The sequence below is a fragment of the Sander vitreus genome, chromosome 1, assembly GCF_031162955.1.
Source record: "Sander vitreus isolate 19-12246 chromosome 1, sanVit1, whole genome shotgun sequence".
In the NCBI taxonomy this organism is placed as follows: domain Eukaryota; kingdom Metazoa; phylum Chordata; class Actinopteri; order Perciformes; family Percidae; genus Sander; species Sander vitreus.
Window position 1 is genome coordinate 22,784,149 of NC_135855.1, and position 13,752 is coordinate 22,797,900.

At 40.6% G+C, this 13,752-nt stretch overlaps 3 protein-coding genes across 8 annotated transcripts in view; 1 reads left to right on the top strand and 2 right to left on the bottom strand.

Moving 5' to 3' along the window:
* Positions 1-2,093, bottom strand: part of mical2a (microtubule associated monooxygenase, calponin and LIM domain containing 2a) — a 35,314-nt gene extending 33,221 nt beyond the window's left edge. The window contains exon 1 of one of the 5 annotated variants that reach the window (XM_078248532.1): positions 1,489-2,093. The gene's annotated coding sequence lies outside the window, so the exon portion shown is untranslated. The remainder of the gene's footprint in view (positions 1-1,488) is intronic. The other 4 variants (XM_078248501.1, XM_078248508.1, XM_078248516.1 and 1 more) reach the window with 4 other exon arrangements.
* On the top strand, positions 1-7,943 carry dkk3a (dickkopf WNT signaling pathway inhibitor 3a). Of its 2 annotated transcripts, none has more exons than XM_078248544.1 (8): positions 1-116; positions 2,589-2,831; positions 3,118-3,240; positions 3,328-3,387; positions 4,017-4,109; positions 5,365-5,509; positions 5,602-5,758; positions 5,875-7,943. In XM_078248544.1, the coding sequence occupies exons 1-8, from the start codon at positions 84-86 to the stop codon at positions 5,960-5,962; spliced, it is 942 nt and encodes a 313-aa protein (XP_078104670.1). In that variant the 5' UTR covers positions 1-83; the 3' UTR covers positions 5,963-7,943. The 2 variants fall into 2 exon arrangements, with proteins under 2 accessions (XP_078104670.1, XP_078104679.1); XM_078248553.1 differs by lacking the exon at positions 1-116 and adding an exon at positions 896-1,029.
* Positions 7,497-13,752, bottom strand: part of usp47 (ubiquitin specific peptidase 47) — a 23,798-nt gene continuing 17,542 nt past the window's right edge. Inside the window, 10 exon segments of the mRNA XM_078248485.1 lie at positions 7,497-8,899; positions 9,433-9,563; positions 9,658-9,705; positions 11,044-11,174; positions 11,977-12,095; positions 12,186-12,301; positions 12,414-12,494; positions 12,591-12,766; positions 12,950-13,328; positions 13,330-13,752. Coding sequence (XP_078104611.1) covers positions 8,725-8,899; positions 9,433-9,563; positions 9,658-9,705; positions 11,044-11,174; positions 11,977-12,095; positions 12,186-12,301; positions 12,414-12,494; positions 12,591-12,766; positions 12,950-13,328; positions 13,330-13,752 — 1,779 coding nt within the window. The 3' untranslated portion in view covers positions 7,497-8,724.

Here is a 13,752-nt window from a genome sequence, read left to right on the forward strand (position 1 = left end):
CAGTCTGGAAGTAAACCGGCTGAAAAAAATTCAAACACTGGGCTAAGTTCAATAACTTGTACTGACAGGACTGTTTTTAGTTAATGGTGGGATTACAAAAAACAATCCAAGCATTGGTGAGTGATTATTGTAACCTGGATGTACCAGTTTCTACTCTTTTTGCTTTGTTTGAATGTATAGTGTGTTTTGAATGGGTTTGCATAGAGGCATGTTTGAATAACAGCTATACACAGTTGCTCAAAAGTGATTTATAGCATAGACATCAGCATTACAAAAATGCAGGTTGCGCAAGTGGAGATAACATTTTTGTTATCAGGGAGCAGCCAGAGACAAACCCAGATGTCTGACTCCTCTCAAACTGTGTTCAATCACCACAATCAATAAAACACAAGACTTAGCATGTGTTAACCCTTGTGTTGACTTCGGGTCACATTGACCCGTTTAAAATGTTTGTTTTATATCAGAAAATATGGGACGTAGAAATAAGCGCTGAAACTGTGTAGAAGAAAAATTTAAAACGTTGGTAAAAGCAAAAACAAACTGTGAAAAAAAGGCGTCAAAAACGTCGAGAAAAAGGCTTTTTTCAAGGCTGAAGGGAAGACAACACAAAACTCCAAACTCACAATTGCTTGTTAAGAGCCTGTTTTTTCAATCCCCGTGCCATAACTCATTGGCGATTTTAGACCATTAAATTTAATCTCAGCCCCTTAAAAAATGATTATAATAAAACAATTAAAAAAAAAATAATAAAAAATGTAAGTGCTTCAAGTTAGAGTTTGCGAACTTGTCTGTTAATGACAAACAATTACAGGTTCCAAGGGCTTGAAACAGGTTTAATATCCTGTGTCGCTGTTACCAATGCTACCTCTAACCCAGTCAAGGAAAGGGTTAACAGAAACGTAGTGTTGGAAAATCGGAGGTGGTTGTGCCAGACTCCCGTCTTTGGCTGAGTCTCTATCTAATCTGTCAGAGGGATGGCAGGAGTGCCGTTGTGAAGTTTATCGCTGGTAGTCCCCAGAGAAGAAGTTGGTAATTTCATGGCGCAGATTAGAACCCAAATTGAAACATAAGCAACTAAAATTGCTGAATGTTAGAACATCGTGTCAAATTGGTCGTTATTATTGTGACTTATAAAATGTCAGGTTTACTTCCATCATAGTGTCAAAAAACATTAGCTGATGTTGTTCAGTAGCTAGCTCAGAGATTATCGGCTAATGAAATGACTGATTTAGCAGGGGGGGTTAACACTTGCAAGGCGCTGTATCTGTGTCATATTCTCATTAGGGGCTGAGCCCCCCTAAAGGTCTGATCCTAGAATTGCCCCTGCCATAACTTTTAATACGTAAAACCTGGCTGTCATAGTAGGCTAGACCTTGTCAAACTTGCTAATGGAATACAGGTTAACGTTACATTTTTCAAAAAACGAAAAGAAATCACTCCTGTCATAGCAGGTTAGACACAAATAAGGTGTAAAACAAAAGAACTTACTTCATATCTCAACCCAGTCCAAACTCTTCTTCCTTCCAGTGTCTTCTTCGTTCAAACGCGGTCCTGGACTGTTGGGGGGAAAAGTTTGTCGGTCCTCAGTCAGTTTGACAGGCAGCAGTTTCTCTGTGCAGCTGAGTCCAGTGTTTGAGGGCGGGGCTGCAAAATCGGACACATCCCTGAGCAGTAGCTAGGTTGCTGCTGTGTTAGATTTAGAGGATCCAGACTTTTTCATGCTAAACAAAAAGTTCACTCTACGGACCACCCGCCGTCTGATAGCCTGCGAGTTCGCCCCCACAGGAATAAATCACTACACAGCAGATTTATGGGTGGACTGCAACTGCATAAATAAAAAATGACGTTAGGCCTAAATCAAATTAGAAAAAAACGTAATAAGCTTAAACGGAAATTTCAAGATTATGTAGCCTAGCTCAAAAATACAGCAAGTAGGCTATAGGGAATCTTCATTCTGATACCGTCGGCCCCTACACAGACTTTTCAGGTAGTTTCTCATTTTGCAGGAGACGCACGTAGGACTACTGACGCCAGTCAAAACATATATCTAGCTACATTTCACAACGTGTCAGCAGAAACTGTAGTCTACTGACTGCACATGGACAAAACTACAGTCTATGGGACAAAAACCATTGAATACACTAAAAAAAGGTGTGCGCACAAAAAGAGTCCGTGGCCCAATATATTAAGCAAATGCCGCCATCTTGTGGTCAAGACTATAGAAACTACAGGCACAGGAAGTCTGGTTCAAAGGATCAGTTCACCCAATTAACCGTATCTGTTTTTACTTAGGCTACCTAAAGTGGCCATGCACATTGTTGTGATTTAATGTGTACCCCCCCCCCCGGATAAGGTAGGCTAGCCTACTGTAAATTTAAGTTACGGTGAAACTGCAATATTGAACTTGAAGTTCAATATTGCAGTTTCACGTTAACAACATAAATGGCAACGTTATGCTTTCTGCCTGCATGTAATACTTTATAGTAATCTAGAGTAAAGTATTACATTTTGGAAGTAACTTGCCCAACACTGCCCCTCAGTGACGGAGACCTATCAGCTGTGATGGTGTCGCTGTTTGTGTTTCTCAGCATCACTGCCACACCCTTGTCGAGTGCAGCAGCAGCAGCAGCAGCATGATGCGAGTCGCCCTGCTAGTTTTGGTTCTCACGGCAGTCTGCAATGGCATCCTCCCTGAGATAGTGGATTTAGGCATCAGTCACATCCTGGAGGATAATTCCTCCCAGGGACAAATGGAGCTGGACCGCACGTTTGTGAAAGTGGAGCAACTGCCAGAGGATCCGCAGCAAAAGCCCGAGGATGCGTTTCACCAAGTATGCAGCGAGTCGCACCTCTCAGTCAGCTTTTTTTTTTTCTTCCATTACATAGCATTATTTCACAGCTCACTTCAGAACGCAGCCGTTGGTATAAGTTATTGGCTGGTGTTATAAGGATATTTTAAAAGGACTAAAATTAAAGCACTTCTATCTCTGGTAAGAAATACAGTATAACAAGCTCAAAGGCAGAGACAGCAGTGGAAGGAGCTAGAATATGGGAGTGACTTCTTAATGTATCTTTTTACCTAAAATCTGTCTCTAGTAATCTCTCCAATTCTTTTAGAGGAACAACGAGAGTGTAAATGTCAGCCCTCACCCCAATAACCTTACTGCAAGTCATCATCACAATGAAACTGCTTCTGATAAAGTGATTGATAACGAATCTGTCCACACCTCAGCACAACAGGTAAGCTTATAAACATTAAACAAAAGTGAGATAGTGTTGTTTTTGTGTTTGTGAATTAAATGTAACAGATGTCCCACCTTTACACAGGAGACAAACAACATTACCACAGCCGTCCAGTCCAGTGACCTGGAGAACAATATTGATTATGTAAGTTTATCCTGTTTACCTACAGTATTTGATGCAGCTCAGAAAGAAAATGTGCCTTTTAATCTTTTCAGATGACCTTTGACTGCTCAGTTTAAATTTCTCAACATGAAACAGCATGAAAAAGATTGCATAATGTCTGCCAGCTGCATCACAGCCGCTGACTTGGCATAATGTCTGCAAATGAATGAATGAAGTGTGCTAGGATGTGCTTTCATGTCTTTATTCAGCTCTAATCATTATTTGCAAGCACTATGTCAGAATTAAAGTTCAAAGAAATGCTGATATGCAGCTGACCTGTCAAATCAAAATGATGACTGTACAAAACTGTTGATAAATAAGTGATGACGTGTGCTTTGTGCTTCTGCTGCTTGTGACTGGAATTCGCTTTCAGGAATTGCACTTTGGAGAATGTACTTTGACGCAAATGTGTATTTAATCCAGAGTTTCTAAGACTGATATATTAACATTTGCTTGGCATTTCACAAAAAAACGCATTGTTTCTATATGTAAGTAGGCCATCAGGAACTCACATATGTTCTTTAGAATATAAACAATGCCATCCTTATTTCCCAAAACTGAATTTTTCAACCAAACCATGGAGTCAGATGTAATCCTTTCTCTGTCTTTAGGGATGCATTGCTGATGAGGACTGTGGGAAGGGCAGGTATTGCCTTTATGACAAGCGCAACTCCAAGTGTCTGCCTTGCAAAGAAATCGATATGGTATGTTAATATAAGTGACCGCCTGCACTATTTGGGTCAGTTTACTCTATAATGCGCTGTCTCACACACACACTTCCGGCCAGCTGTGGTATCACTTCGTCTGCATTGCAGTGTGTCCACTTAGCTTCACATGAAAGAACAGCACGTGTCAAGGTTAAATAGGAGCTCTTCTATCCCGCTGCTCTCTCTCTCTCAGAGAATGTCTAAAACAAAAATAATATTAGTAATCAGTCTTCTCTCTAGAGCAGGGATCTTCAACAGGGGGTCTGGGGCCCCTAGGGGGTTCTCAGAGTCAATGCAGGGGGCCTCCAAATTATTAATTTTTGAAAGTAAAAAAAAAAAAGAATTTAAATGTCTTAACATGAATTCAACATATTTTTAGCAAATATAAATCCCCACTGCTTACTGGCCTATAGGTAAGGTAGTCAATAAGGCCATCCACAGATACAGTTAATCCTAAGGATTAATTGTGCCAAATGTAACATTAAAACATGATTTATTAAATCATGCCAACAATTATTAGGCTATTTTAATACCTTAGTATTCTATGCAAAAAAAGTATAAAGTTTTAGGCCGCCCTACACGTTACTGTAGCCCTAGTTTAACTTCATTTTATACAATATTTGTAGTAGGGGGTCCCTGCTCCATCTCTATTTCAGTTAATGGGTCCTTGGCTTAAAAAACGTTGAAGACCCCTGCTCTAGAGAGTCACCCATTGTTTTTTTTAAGACTCCGTTATTGCTGATTACTGATTCTGTCTTCATTGGATGAACTGGTCCCTGTATAGCAGAGTAAAAAGCAAAGGGATTAATATACTGGCAGTCTGCCACACTAGGGTACAGTGTACATGGATAATAAATACACAGAGGACAGGATCTGTGTCTCATCAAAGGCGCTGCACTGGAAAACTCTGCATGGAAATAAGCAGAACACTGTTGCAAACGGCAAACAGTAAGTGTGGAGGAACTCACTGCTATTAGAGACCAGTTGACCTACTGATCTCATTTATATTTAACCAAAAAAAACATCAGCAGACTTAATGCTTAGAGAATAATTAATGTCATTAATGCTCCGGTGAGTTTCAGCCTTTTTAAACTGAAGGTGCATGCCGTGATCTCATTTTTGTGACCTTTGAGACACCCGTATGTTACCTTCTTTTTTCACATTAGATGAAAGATAGGTACTGAAAAGTTTGCTGACATGTTTAAAATTAAATGTTATAAACATTAAGAGCATGTTTTTCCTATTCTTTCAGTCCTGCACTAAGGATAAGGAGTGCTGTGGTGAGCAGCTGTGTGTATGGGGACAGTGCAGTCTAAATGCAGCCAAAGGAGAGGCTGGCAGCACTTGTCAATACCAGACTGACTGCAGCCCAGACCTCTGCTGTCTTCTCCACAAAGGTAGAGTACAACACAGAGTTCAGAGTATGCTGCTTAGTGTTTCTTTACATTCTCTTGCTAAATGGGTCTGTGTGTTTTCTTTGTGTGTTCAGCCCTGCTCTTCCCTGTCTGCTCGGCCAAGCCCATTGAGCGCGAGCGCTGTTTTGGTGCCTCCAACCACCTGTTAGAGTTGTTGTCCTGGGACATTCAGGATAAGGGACCCAGGAAGCATTGCCCCTGTGCAGGAGATCTCCACTGCCAGCACCTGGGGTGAGTGCAGTAAATTTAACAGCACAATAAAAACTAAATATTAAAGCTTTACATGCATGTCACTCACCGACTTTTTGCCCCCCCTCCCCACACTGCGGGGCTCTGCTTTGTGACAGACGAGGGTCCATGTGCCTTAAAGGAGAGGACTCGAGTGAAGAGGACCAGACAGACAGTCTATACTCCGAGATAGACTATATCATCTAGACAAAGCGTGACTGGATTCACATTGCCTTGTCAACAACTAGACAGGGGTCTCTATTGACTCCAGAGCTTCGTCGCAAAGAACAACAGCACTTCCTGTTTGTGAATATCTGTTGACTACTCACCTCACTGTTGTCGCTGCATCACCTACATCATCAGCTGATGCTAGGTTGAGTAGCAGCACTGCATCATCTTAATAAAGTGAGACTAAAACAGAACAAAGTCACCACCCAGTTTGCAGTCCCACTGCATTTACTATGCACCAGGTAGAAAAATAACCCAGATACAATCAGGCTTAATGTACTGCTCGATCAATAAAACAGTATCGCAGAAGCAGACAATAATTAATGTTTAGACTTCCCTCAACATTACACATAAATTCATCTACAGGAAACACTACCGTGAGATGTCAGCAGACTTTGGTAAAATATTAACAGTTGGTCATATTGTCATCTAGGAAGCTCATTTGCATCCTTATACATGTCTGATAAAATCTCAGTTTGTTTAAGAGTAAATCTAATTCTAGCTGCTTTAATATCCTAAAGTTGTTTGTAAAGCTTTTTCCTCTTCACTTTTCCTCGTTATTCCTGAGGAAATGTTTTGGCAAACCTTGTTGCTTGATCCTAGCAATATCTGCTCTGCTCTAAGTACTGTAATGTTTTTGCCAAGATCTAGGCCTCAACATGTTTATGGCACCGAGATGACATGTTATCACATGCACCACAAGACAAAACACTGTCCAATATGCCATGTTGTGATTTATTCTATCTATATTGTTTTTATGTATGGGGTGGGTGTGTGTATATATATATTTTTATTATGTAATGTGCTTTTTCTTTCATACATGTACTTAATTCTGTCACTTATTTCAATTGTCCATTTTTGTCTTTCAAGCAGTATCTCATGTCCAGCAGCTTGTCAACATCATATCAGAAATATTAGGTGTACGACCAAAACAGTAGCTTATTCAACTAAACTAATTAAACTTGAATTATTCTATAGTTTATACATGTACATCATTATAAAACTTTGACCGTGTATGAAAATTTAACAAATATCAGGATCTATAAATGGTATAACAAACCTTTATTTTTGTATACCTAATTAAATATCACTAGTCTTGTCACTAGATTTCTGCTTGGAGCGATAATCATCTGATGCAAGTTTTCATTTGTCAACGAGTTTTTACACCTGCATACCTCTGTGGTACCAAACATGCCATTAGTCCCCAACACCTCATGCTTGTATGTGCTCTGTGTCTTCCATGTACAGCAATGTGAGTTATTATGTCAACATCCAGGCAGGAAGGTACTATATGAATGCAAGCAATACCTGGTGTACTGTATGTAGATAGCTTTTGTACTAGCAACTTGTGCTGGATGTTAACTTACATGCAGCTAAAACTGTCAAATATAACCTCTGCACTGTTCTTTAGCACTTAAAACCTGACATGCAGCTTGTACAACTCTTGCCCTAAAAATAAATGGGTTTTTTTTAACACCAAAGCCTCTTTTTCTTAAAAAAGGTGAGTAGGATGTGCGAGTTAAATTAAGCCATTTTAATTTAAAAGACGGAAAACTGCAGTTATGAAAAAAAAAAAAAGCATTTTTAATTAATTTCTAAAATCATCTTAAACTATTTTCACACAGGATTTAAATCTCAAAGAAATAAACAACACAAAAAAAACAAAAGATATTGGCATTTCTACAGTGAATAGCTGGTGGGGGCATCAGGAACCCAGAGGGGCCGGGATGCTGAGCTTCAGTCCTCAGACCAGTTGCCTGGGCAGACTGAGAAGTCCAGCGGGCTTTCTATACCCTCAGTCTAGCTTGCAGCAGCAGGTAGAAGCGCCAAAAACAACTTTACACTCTCTACCAAAACCCCAGAGAGAGCTCCCTCTCCTCAGTACAACACCACACACACACGGATGACACTAGAGATGTACACCCAGTTCACATGGTGCAACATTTTTTTTTTTTTTTTAGGTCAAACAAAAACAAAAGAAGATTCTTAACTACTTTTTTTTTGTTTTGTTTCATTGTACTTTGTATCGAAGGACCAATAGTCTATGTATCATTTAATCTAGTGGAAGTGATGTAACAGTTTACAAATTCTTAGTTGTTGCTTTTTTTGATTCATCAAATCTTGAAAATGAAGTTGTCAAAGTCACTGAGAGAGTGAGGTCAGGCTAAATAAGTAGTTCTTGGTTGTGTGTGCTGTTGGTTTTAAAGTATTTAAAAGGAAGGTGAGCAATGTAAGATAAGAATGATTTCTGTAATAGAGCAGTGCTCAGGGTGTGTGAGCATATGGACTCACAAGACAGTCACAGATGAATCAGAATCAACACTATTCCTGAAACAGTAGGAGAAACACGCAATGACAGGGAGGAGAGTGAAAGGATGTGAGGAGACTTAAATAGACAGGATGGCTGCTTTCCAGCCCAGTTTCACAGTCCTTACACCTCTGCATCCGTCTCTGGAGCTTTTACGTTCAATTGATTTGTCTATACAGTATTTGATTCTTTTTCTGTATTCAATAGCTTTTGTACTTCCCTTTAAACTTTACAGTACAATACACTATAGTGCACAATAGGGTTTCTGAGCCAGTCCTGGGGCTCAGAGTGGAGGGTGACGGCACATCAGCCTCACAACGCTGCTTGATGTTCAAGTAACTATCAGGCCCGACACTCAGACAAGAGTCCCGTAGCCCGGTGGCTCTGCTGCAGCAGCCAGATGATCCAGATATGAGGAGTGGTGCTCAGTGCTTCAGTCCTGCACCGGGTCCTTGGCAGGGCCTCCGTCCAGGTAGATCTTGAGGGCCTTCTCCTTGCGTGGCGAGTAGCTGACACGGTGGCCAGTCTTGAGCAGACGGCTGCTCTCCTTCTTCATCAGCTCATTACGCTCCTCCTCCGACAGCTCCATAGGCTCCTCTGTGCTGTCCCTGCACAAAGATGACAGAAATGTTGATCTCAAGTCACAAATGTTTGAAATCAAATATACTACTGTGGACTTCGTCTTTTAAGAATTAATGATGGGCTCAACAGAGTGGTATGTGGGGCATTAATTATGAGGGAAGATAGAAAAAGCAGTTATGCTGCTAATGTAACTGTATTCTGATACCTTTTACTGTGTCGATACATTTCTGCTTTGGTTTACTTTCAAATAAAAAAATAAAATGTATTATTTTGGATGAACAGTTTGTAATTAATTTATGCTTTAATATTCAAAAAATGTCATTGAGCAATTGTAATAATAATTGTGTACACTGAGATAATTTACACCACCATGTTACTTAAAAAAAAAAATTATATATATATATATATAGTCACATGCCCCATCCCAGAAAATTAAACTCAAATGAATAAATACCAGGATATATTTGTGACAAATTACTGCTTGACCATAGTTCTGTGTGTCTGAGCACTGGAAGATAAACATTCATCAGTACTTGATTGTGGACTGTAATGGTTTTACCTGTAGAAGACCACAGCTCCGTCGTCACAGATGTACAGAGGCCATACGTTCAGAGTTGACACCTTAGGGTTCCAGTCCAAATCCTGATGGATCTCCAACACAGATATATCACAAGGAAATGTTCCTCTACCCTGCACAGAACAGACAGGTGGATTCTCAGTCAGAGACGGAATGGATTCGAAGATGAAAATAAGTGTCCTGTGTGAGGTACTGCATTTCCCATACCTTTGCAAACTCCAGGTTTTCGAGAGAAACATCGCTCATTTCACTAAGCTGCAAACCGAGGAAAGAAATTAGTCACAAAAGGCCAACGGCTGTTACTTAGATCAGTTGATGATCAAGCTACAGATCTGCAAACTGTAGTGAAAAAAGGTGACAAGACAGAACTAGTCATGTAGGCTTCTCATTTATTTATATACTGTACATTTGATACATTACTTTACATACTGCTGTGTGGCTTTTGAATTTGCCCCTGGGGAACAATTAAAGCCTTATTGATATAATATCATCATTTATTTATTGATTATAGTTTGTATTGTTAACCTGAATCGGCAAAGTAACTAGGTTAGTAACTAAAGCTGTCAGATCAATGTAAGCGATAAGATAACAAGCCTTTATTTTCATTATATTACAATGAATACAACTAAATTACGAGTGCCCCTCTCAGCGGTGTTTAAAAGAAAACTATATTGCACACATCCACATATAAGACAAACAACATTAATTCAGCATTTTTCATAAAAACAAGGCTAGGTAGGTGCTAGAATAAATATATTGCACAGTTCTTAAAAAAAAAAAAAAGCTATCTATATCTCTCTCTATATAGATATATCTATCTCTATATAGATCTATCTATCTATAAAAAATAAAGCAAAGGTCAGTAAAATGGACTGTTAAAAATTAATAAAAAATGTGAATATGGGTGCAGAGTTATATGTGTGTAGATTTAGAGTCTGGATGGCTTTTGGAAAGAAACTGTTCATTAGTCTGGTGGTTGTTGTTCTGATGAACTGTAGCTGAGATCTGAGGGCAGGAGATCAAAGAGATGGTGGCCGAGGTGAGAACTCTCTTAATGTTTTTTTTGCTCTGGAAAGGTAGCGTCCTGAAGTGAGGGGAGAGGGCAGCTGATGATTTTCAGTGCAGCGTTGATAACGCTCTGCAGTGCTTTTTTGTCAGCTGCTGAGCAGGCAGCATACCACACTGTAGTGGAGTAAAAAATACAATATTTGCCTCTGAGATGTAGTGGAGTGTGAGCTGGGAGAATTTTGGATGGAGCGCAGAGCGGATTTTTACAAAGTTGGAGCGTCGCCTCATCTCCTACATTACAAAGTAATGATTTTGCTTACAGTGACCAGGATTGTGCATGATTATCTCAATGTGAACAGTTTCAGCAGTGAAACTGAACTGAGACACTGCATCGACCGTTTTTATTATGGAATATAGTCATATGTAGTTTTTATCTATGGTGTTATTTCCAGCATTTTTCTTACCAATGTTAGTTGACTAGGATGAGAGCACTGTAATTGTTTTTATGGTTGAACAAATTGAGCCTTTTATCAGTTTAAATTATGTGACAAACCTTGAAAAGCATCCAGCAGGACACAGACATACCTTCTCCTTGAGTTCTTCTACACTGCTGCTCTCCAGAATAACTTCCTGGAAGGGCCCCAGCTTCATTGCAGCGGGTCTCCATCTCCGGGTCAGGACAGCTAGCTGCGACATGGACTTCATCTTCTCCGGTTCTGAGAAACAGATCATAACAGACCATAGATCCAGGATATTATTTCGCCTGGAGCTTCACCTACAGAAAGAACATGCTTCTCTGTACTCTGGTACTAGTTTATCTGCTGATATTTGTAGCTTTACGTCATGGGCTTCCAAAAACAGACAGACATTACAATTCCCCAGTGGACAAGAAAGAAAGAAAGAAACTTGTCTAAATGATATTCAAGGACTTTTAAGCACCTTTTCAAGCACTATTTATTCATTTTCAGGACTTTCTTGAGCTTCCTTGAGGTAAATGGTGATAGTCTGAAATGTAACGCCATAATAATTGTGCACAAAAAAATATTTGCTGCGGACAGATACGCACAACCAAACTCAAATATCACCTGACAGACAACACTGGACAACGAGCGCACAGGACATTCTCCCTTACAGTCACTTCAGTGATTATTTGCTGTAGTTCTGGTAACGCCGCTTTTCTTGGATAGTAAGTGCTTGTAAAACGCGGAGATCTCGTTTTACTACGTTAACGTAGCGAGTAGCCTACTGCGAGCCCCTGCCTCCACCGGCCAACTCTATTAATAACATTCAGACAATGCACCTTGGAACTTATTTTTATTTATGCCAAAGTGAAAAAGAGGCTTTCTGGGATTTTATTCCCTGTAGCTAAAAAAAATAAAATAAATAAGTTTATGCTTTAAGCTGTCCTTTTAGCAATACAGCTTTAGTAGTAATTTGGAAGTCCCAAAGGAAAAAAAACTTTTATTATACTTTAACCCAAGGTAACATGTTTGAAAGAAACCGCAGATTGAGTGTTACCATTGAGAACTTCCAGGAAAACTTCCCAGTTAGAGGAGATGCTGATGTCTTCTTCATAGACATGGTAGTCCAGAAACACTGTTCCTGGGTTCTTCCACGTCTTTTTCCTGAGACGAACGCTAAACACACACACACACACACACACACACGTGTAAACACCTACACTTTCATTTTTTTTGTTATAAATGTATACTAACAAAAAGTCTTACCTGTCAATGCTAAGGTCAAGCTTACACTGTTCTTTCAACTGAGGGAGCAGCTCCTCTTTAGACTGTCTGACAGTCATGCCCTTGGCAAACACCGTGTCCACGAGGAACTTGCAGGGCTGGGAAATGGACACACATGCACAAATTGTCATCATTTGTGTTCAGCAAATTAGTCCGGTCATATCAACTACAATCTTCTTGAGCATAGTGACAGAAAAGCATAGGTCATACCTCTGGTTCATTCACTAGTAGTTGATACACTTTCACTCTGTATTCACCCTTTTTCAGTGCTCTTCCTAGTCGAATAGTTATCTATGGGAATTCATAAAATGTACAAGTCAAGTACCGTCCCGCTCTAACAGAAACTACAAAGAAATCTGACGAATCAATTCTAAATCTGATCCTGACCTTGTTATCATCAGAGAACGATGAGAGTGTTTCGTTGAGCCGTACACTCTCAAACTCCTGGTTGTTGGCGTACACCCGAAACACCTTGAACTGGGTGGAGGTGACACCCACGTAGGGCTCCACGTTCTGTTTAAATGCTGCTAATGTTATTCTCTTGTCCACGTGAACCACTAAACCTGAAGCAGATCACAAGAAACAACAATTAAACATTTGGTCACATTTTGACCTTAATAAAACACAGATGAACAGGTTTCATTTGCACAATGTTGTCAGTGCTTGTTCAATCAAGTTCTGCAAGAAAGTCATTGTAGTCATTGCCTCTTGATATGTAATTTGCATCATAAATAGAAGGTTTGTACATTTTTGTGCCTCCGACGAGGAGTCATCCTGAGAACAAGGCTCTGCTCTGAAGTACAGGTACTGAGCCTCTGCCTTGCTCTTCCCATTGTCGTCATACTCGCTGTCTGTTCCAGAGTCTTCTTCAGCAGTGTCCCAGGTCTCTTTTTTGCCCTCATGGGCTTTGGAGCGACGGCTACTTGTGATGCTGTGCGAGTCCAAGCCATTGGCCAGCTGTATGGGCCCGCTGTCTGCATTGCAGAGTGTGTCACTGCTGTGGCTGGAGCTCAGGATGTCGCTGTCCACTGAGCTGGTGCTGCGGTCATTGTTCACGTCAGAGTCTGAGCGCTCCTCACAGGCAAAGTGGTTCTCAGGGTCAGAGGAGGCGCTGCTGCTGCCCCCCCCCCGCTGTGGCCCTGATCCGGTTCTCTAACTCTCTGTTGTCTGCAGCCACACAGAGTGAAGAGTTTGAGTCAGCTTCTTGGGTTGGACTTTCAATATGTTCAAAGTCGCTGGTTTCAGAGCTTTTCTGGCTGTCACTGGGGCTGGAGCCTTGCTGCTGCAGCGACAGATTCTTTAACTTTTCTGGGCTCTCCTCGAGGATTGCCTCTACAGATTTCCTGTTACCTTTTGAACCCTCAAGGGGCACATCACAGTCACCTCCTACGTTTTGGCAAAGAGTTCTGTTGGCCAAGGTACCAGGAGACTGCTCAGGCAGTAACACTAAGAGCCGGATCGTATTTCCGTGACGATCCAACAGTTTCCACAAGACTGAGTCAGTAAAAGCAACCTGATGATCTGTCGACTCGGAGCTCTCTACAAAAAC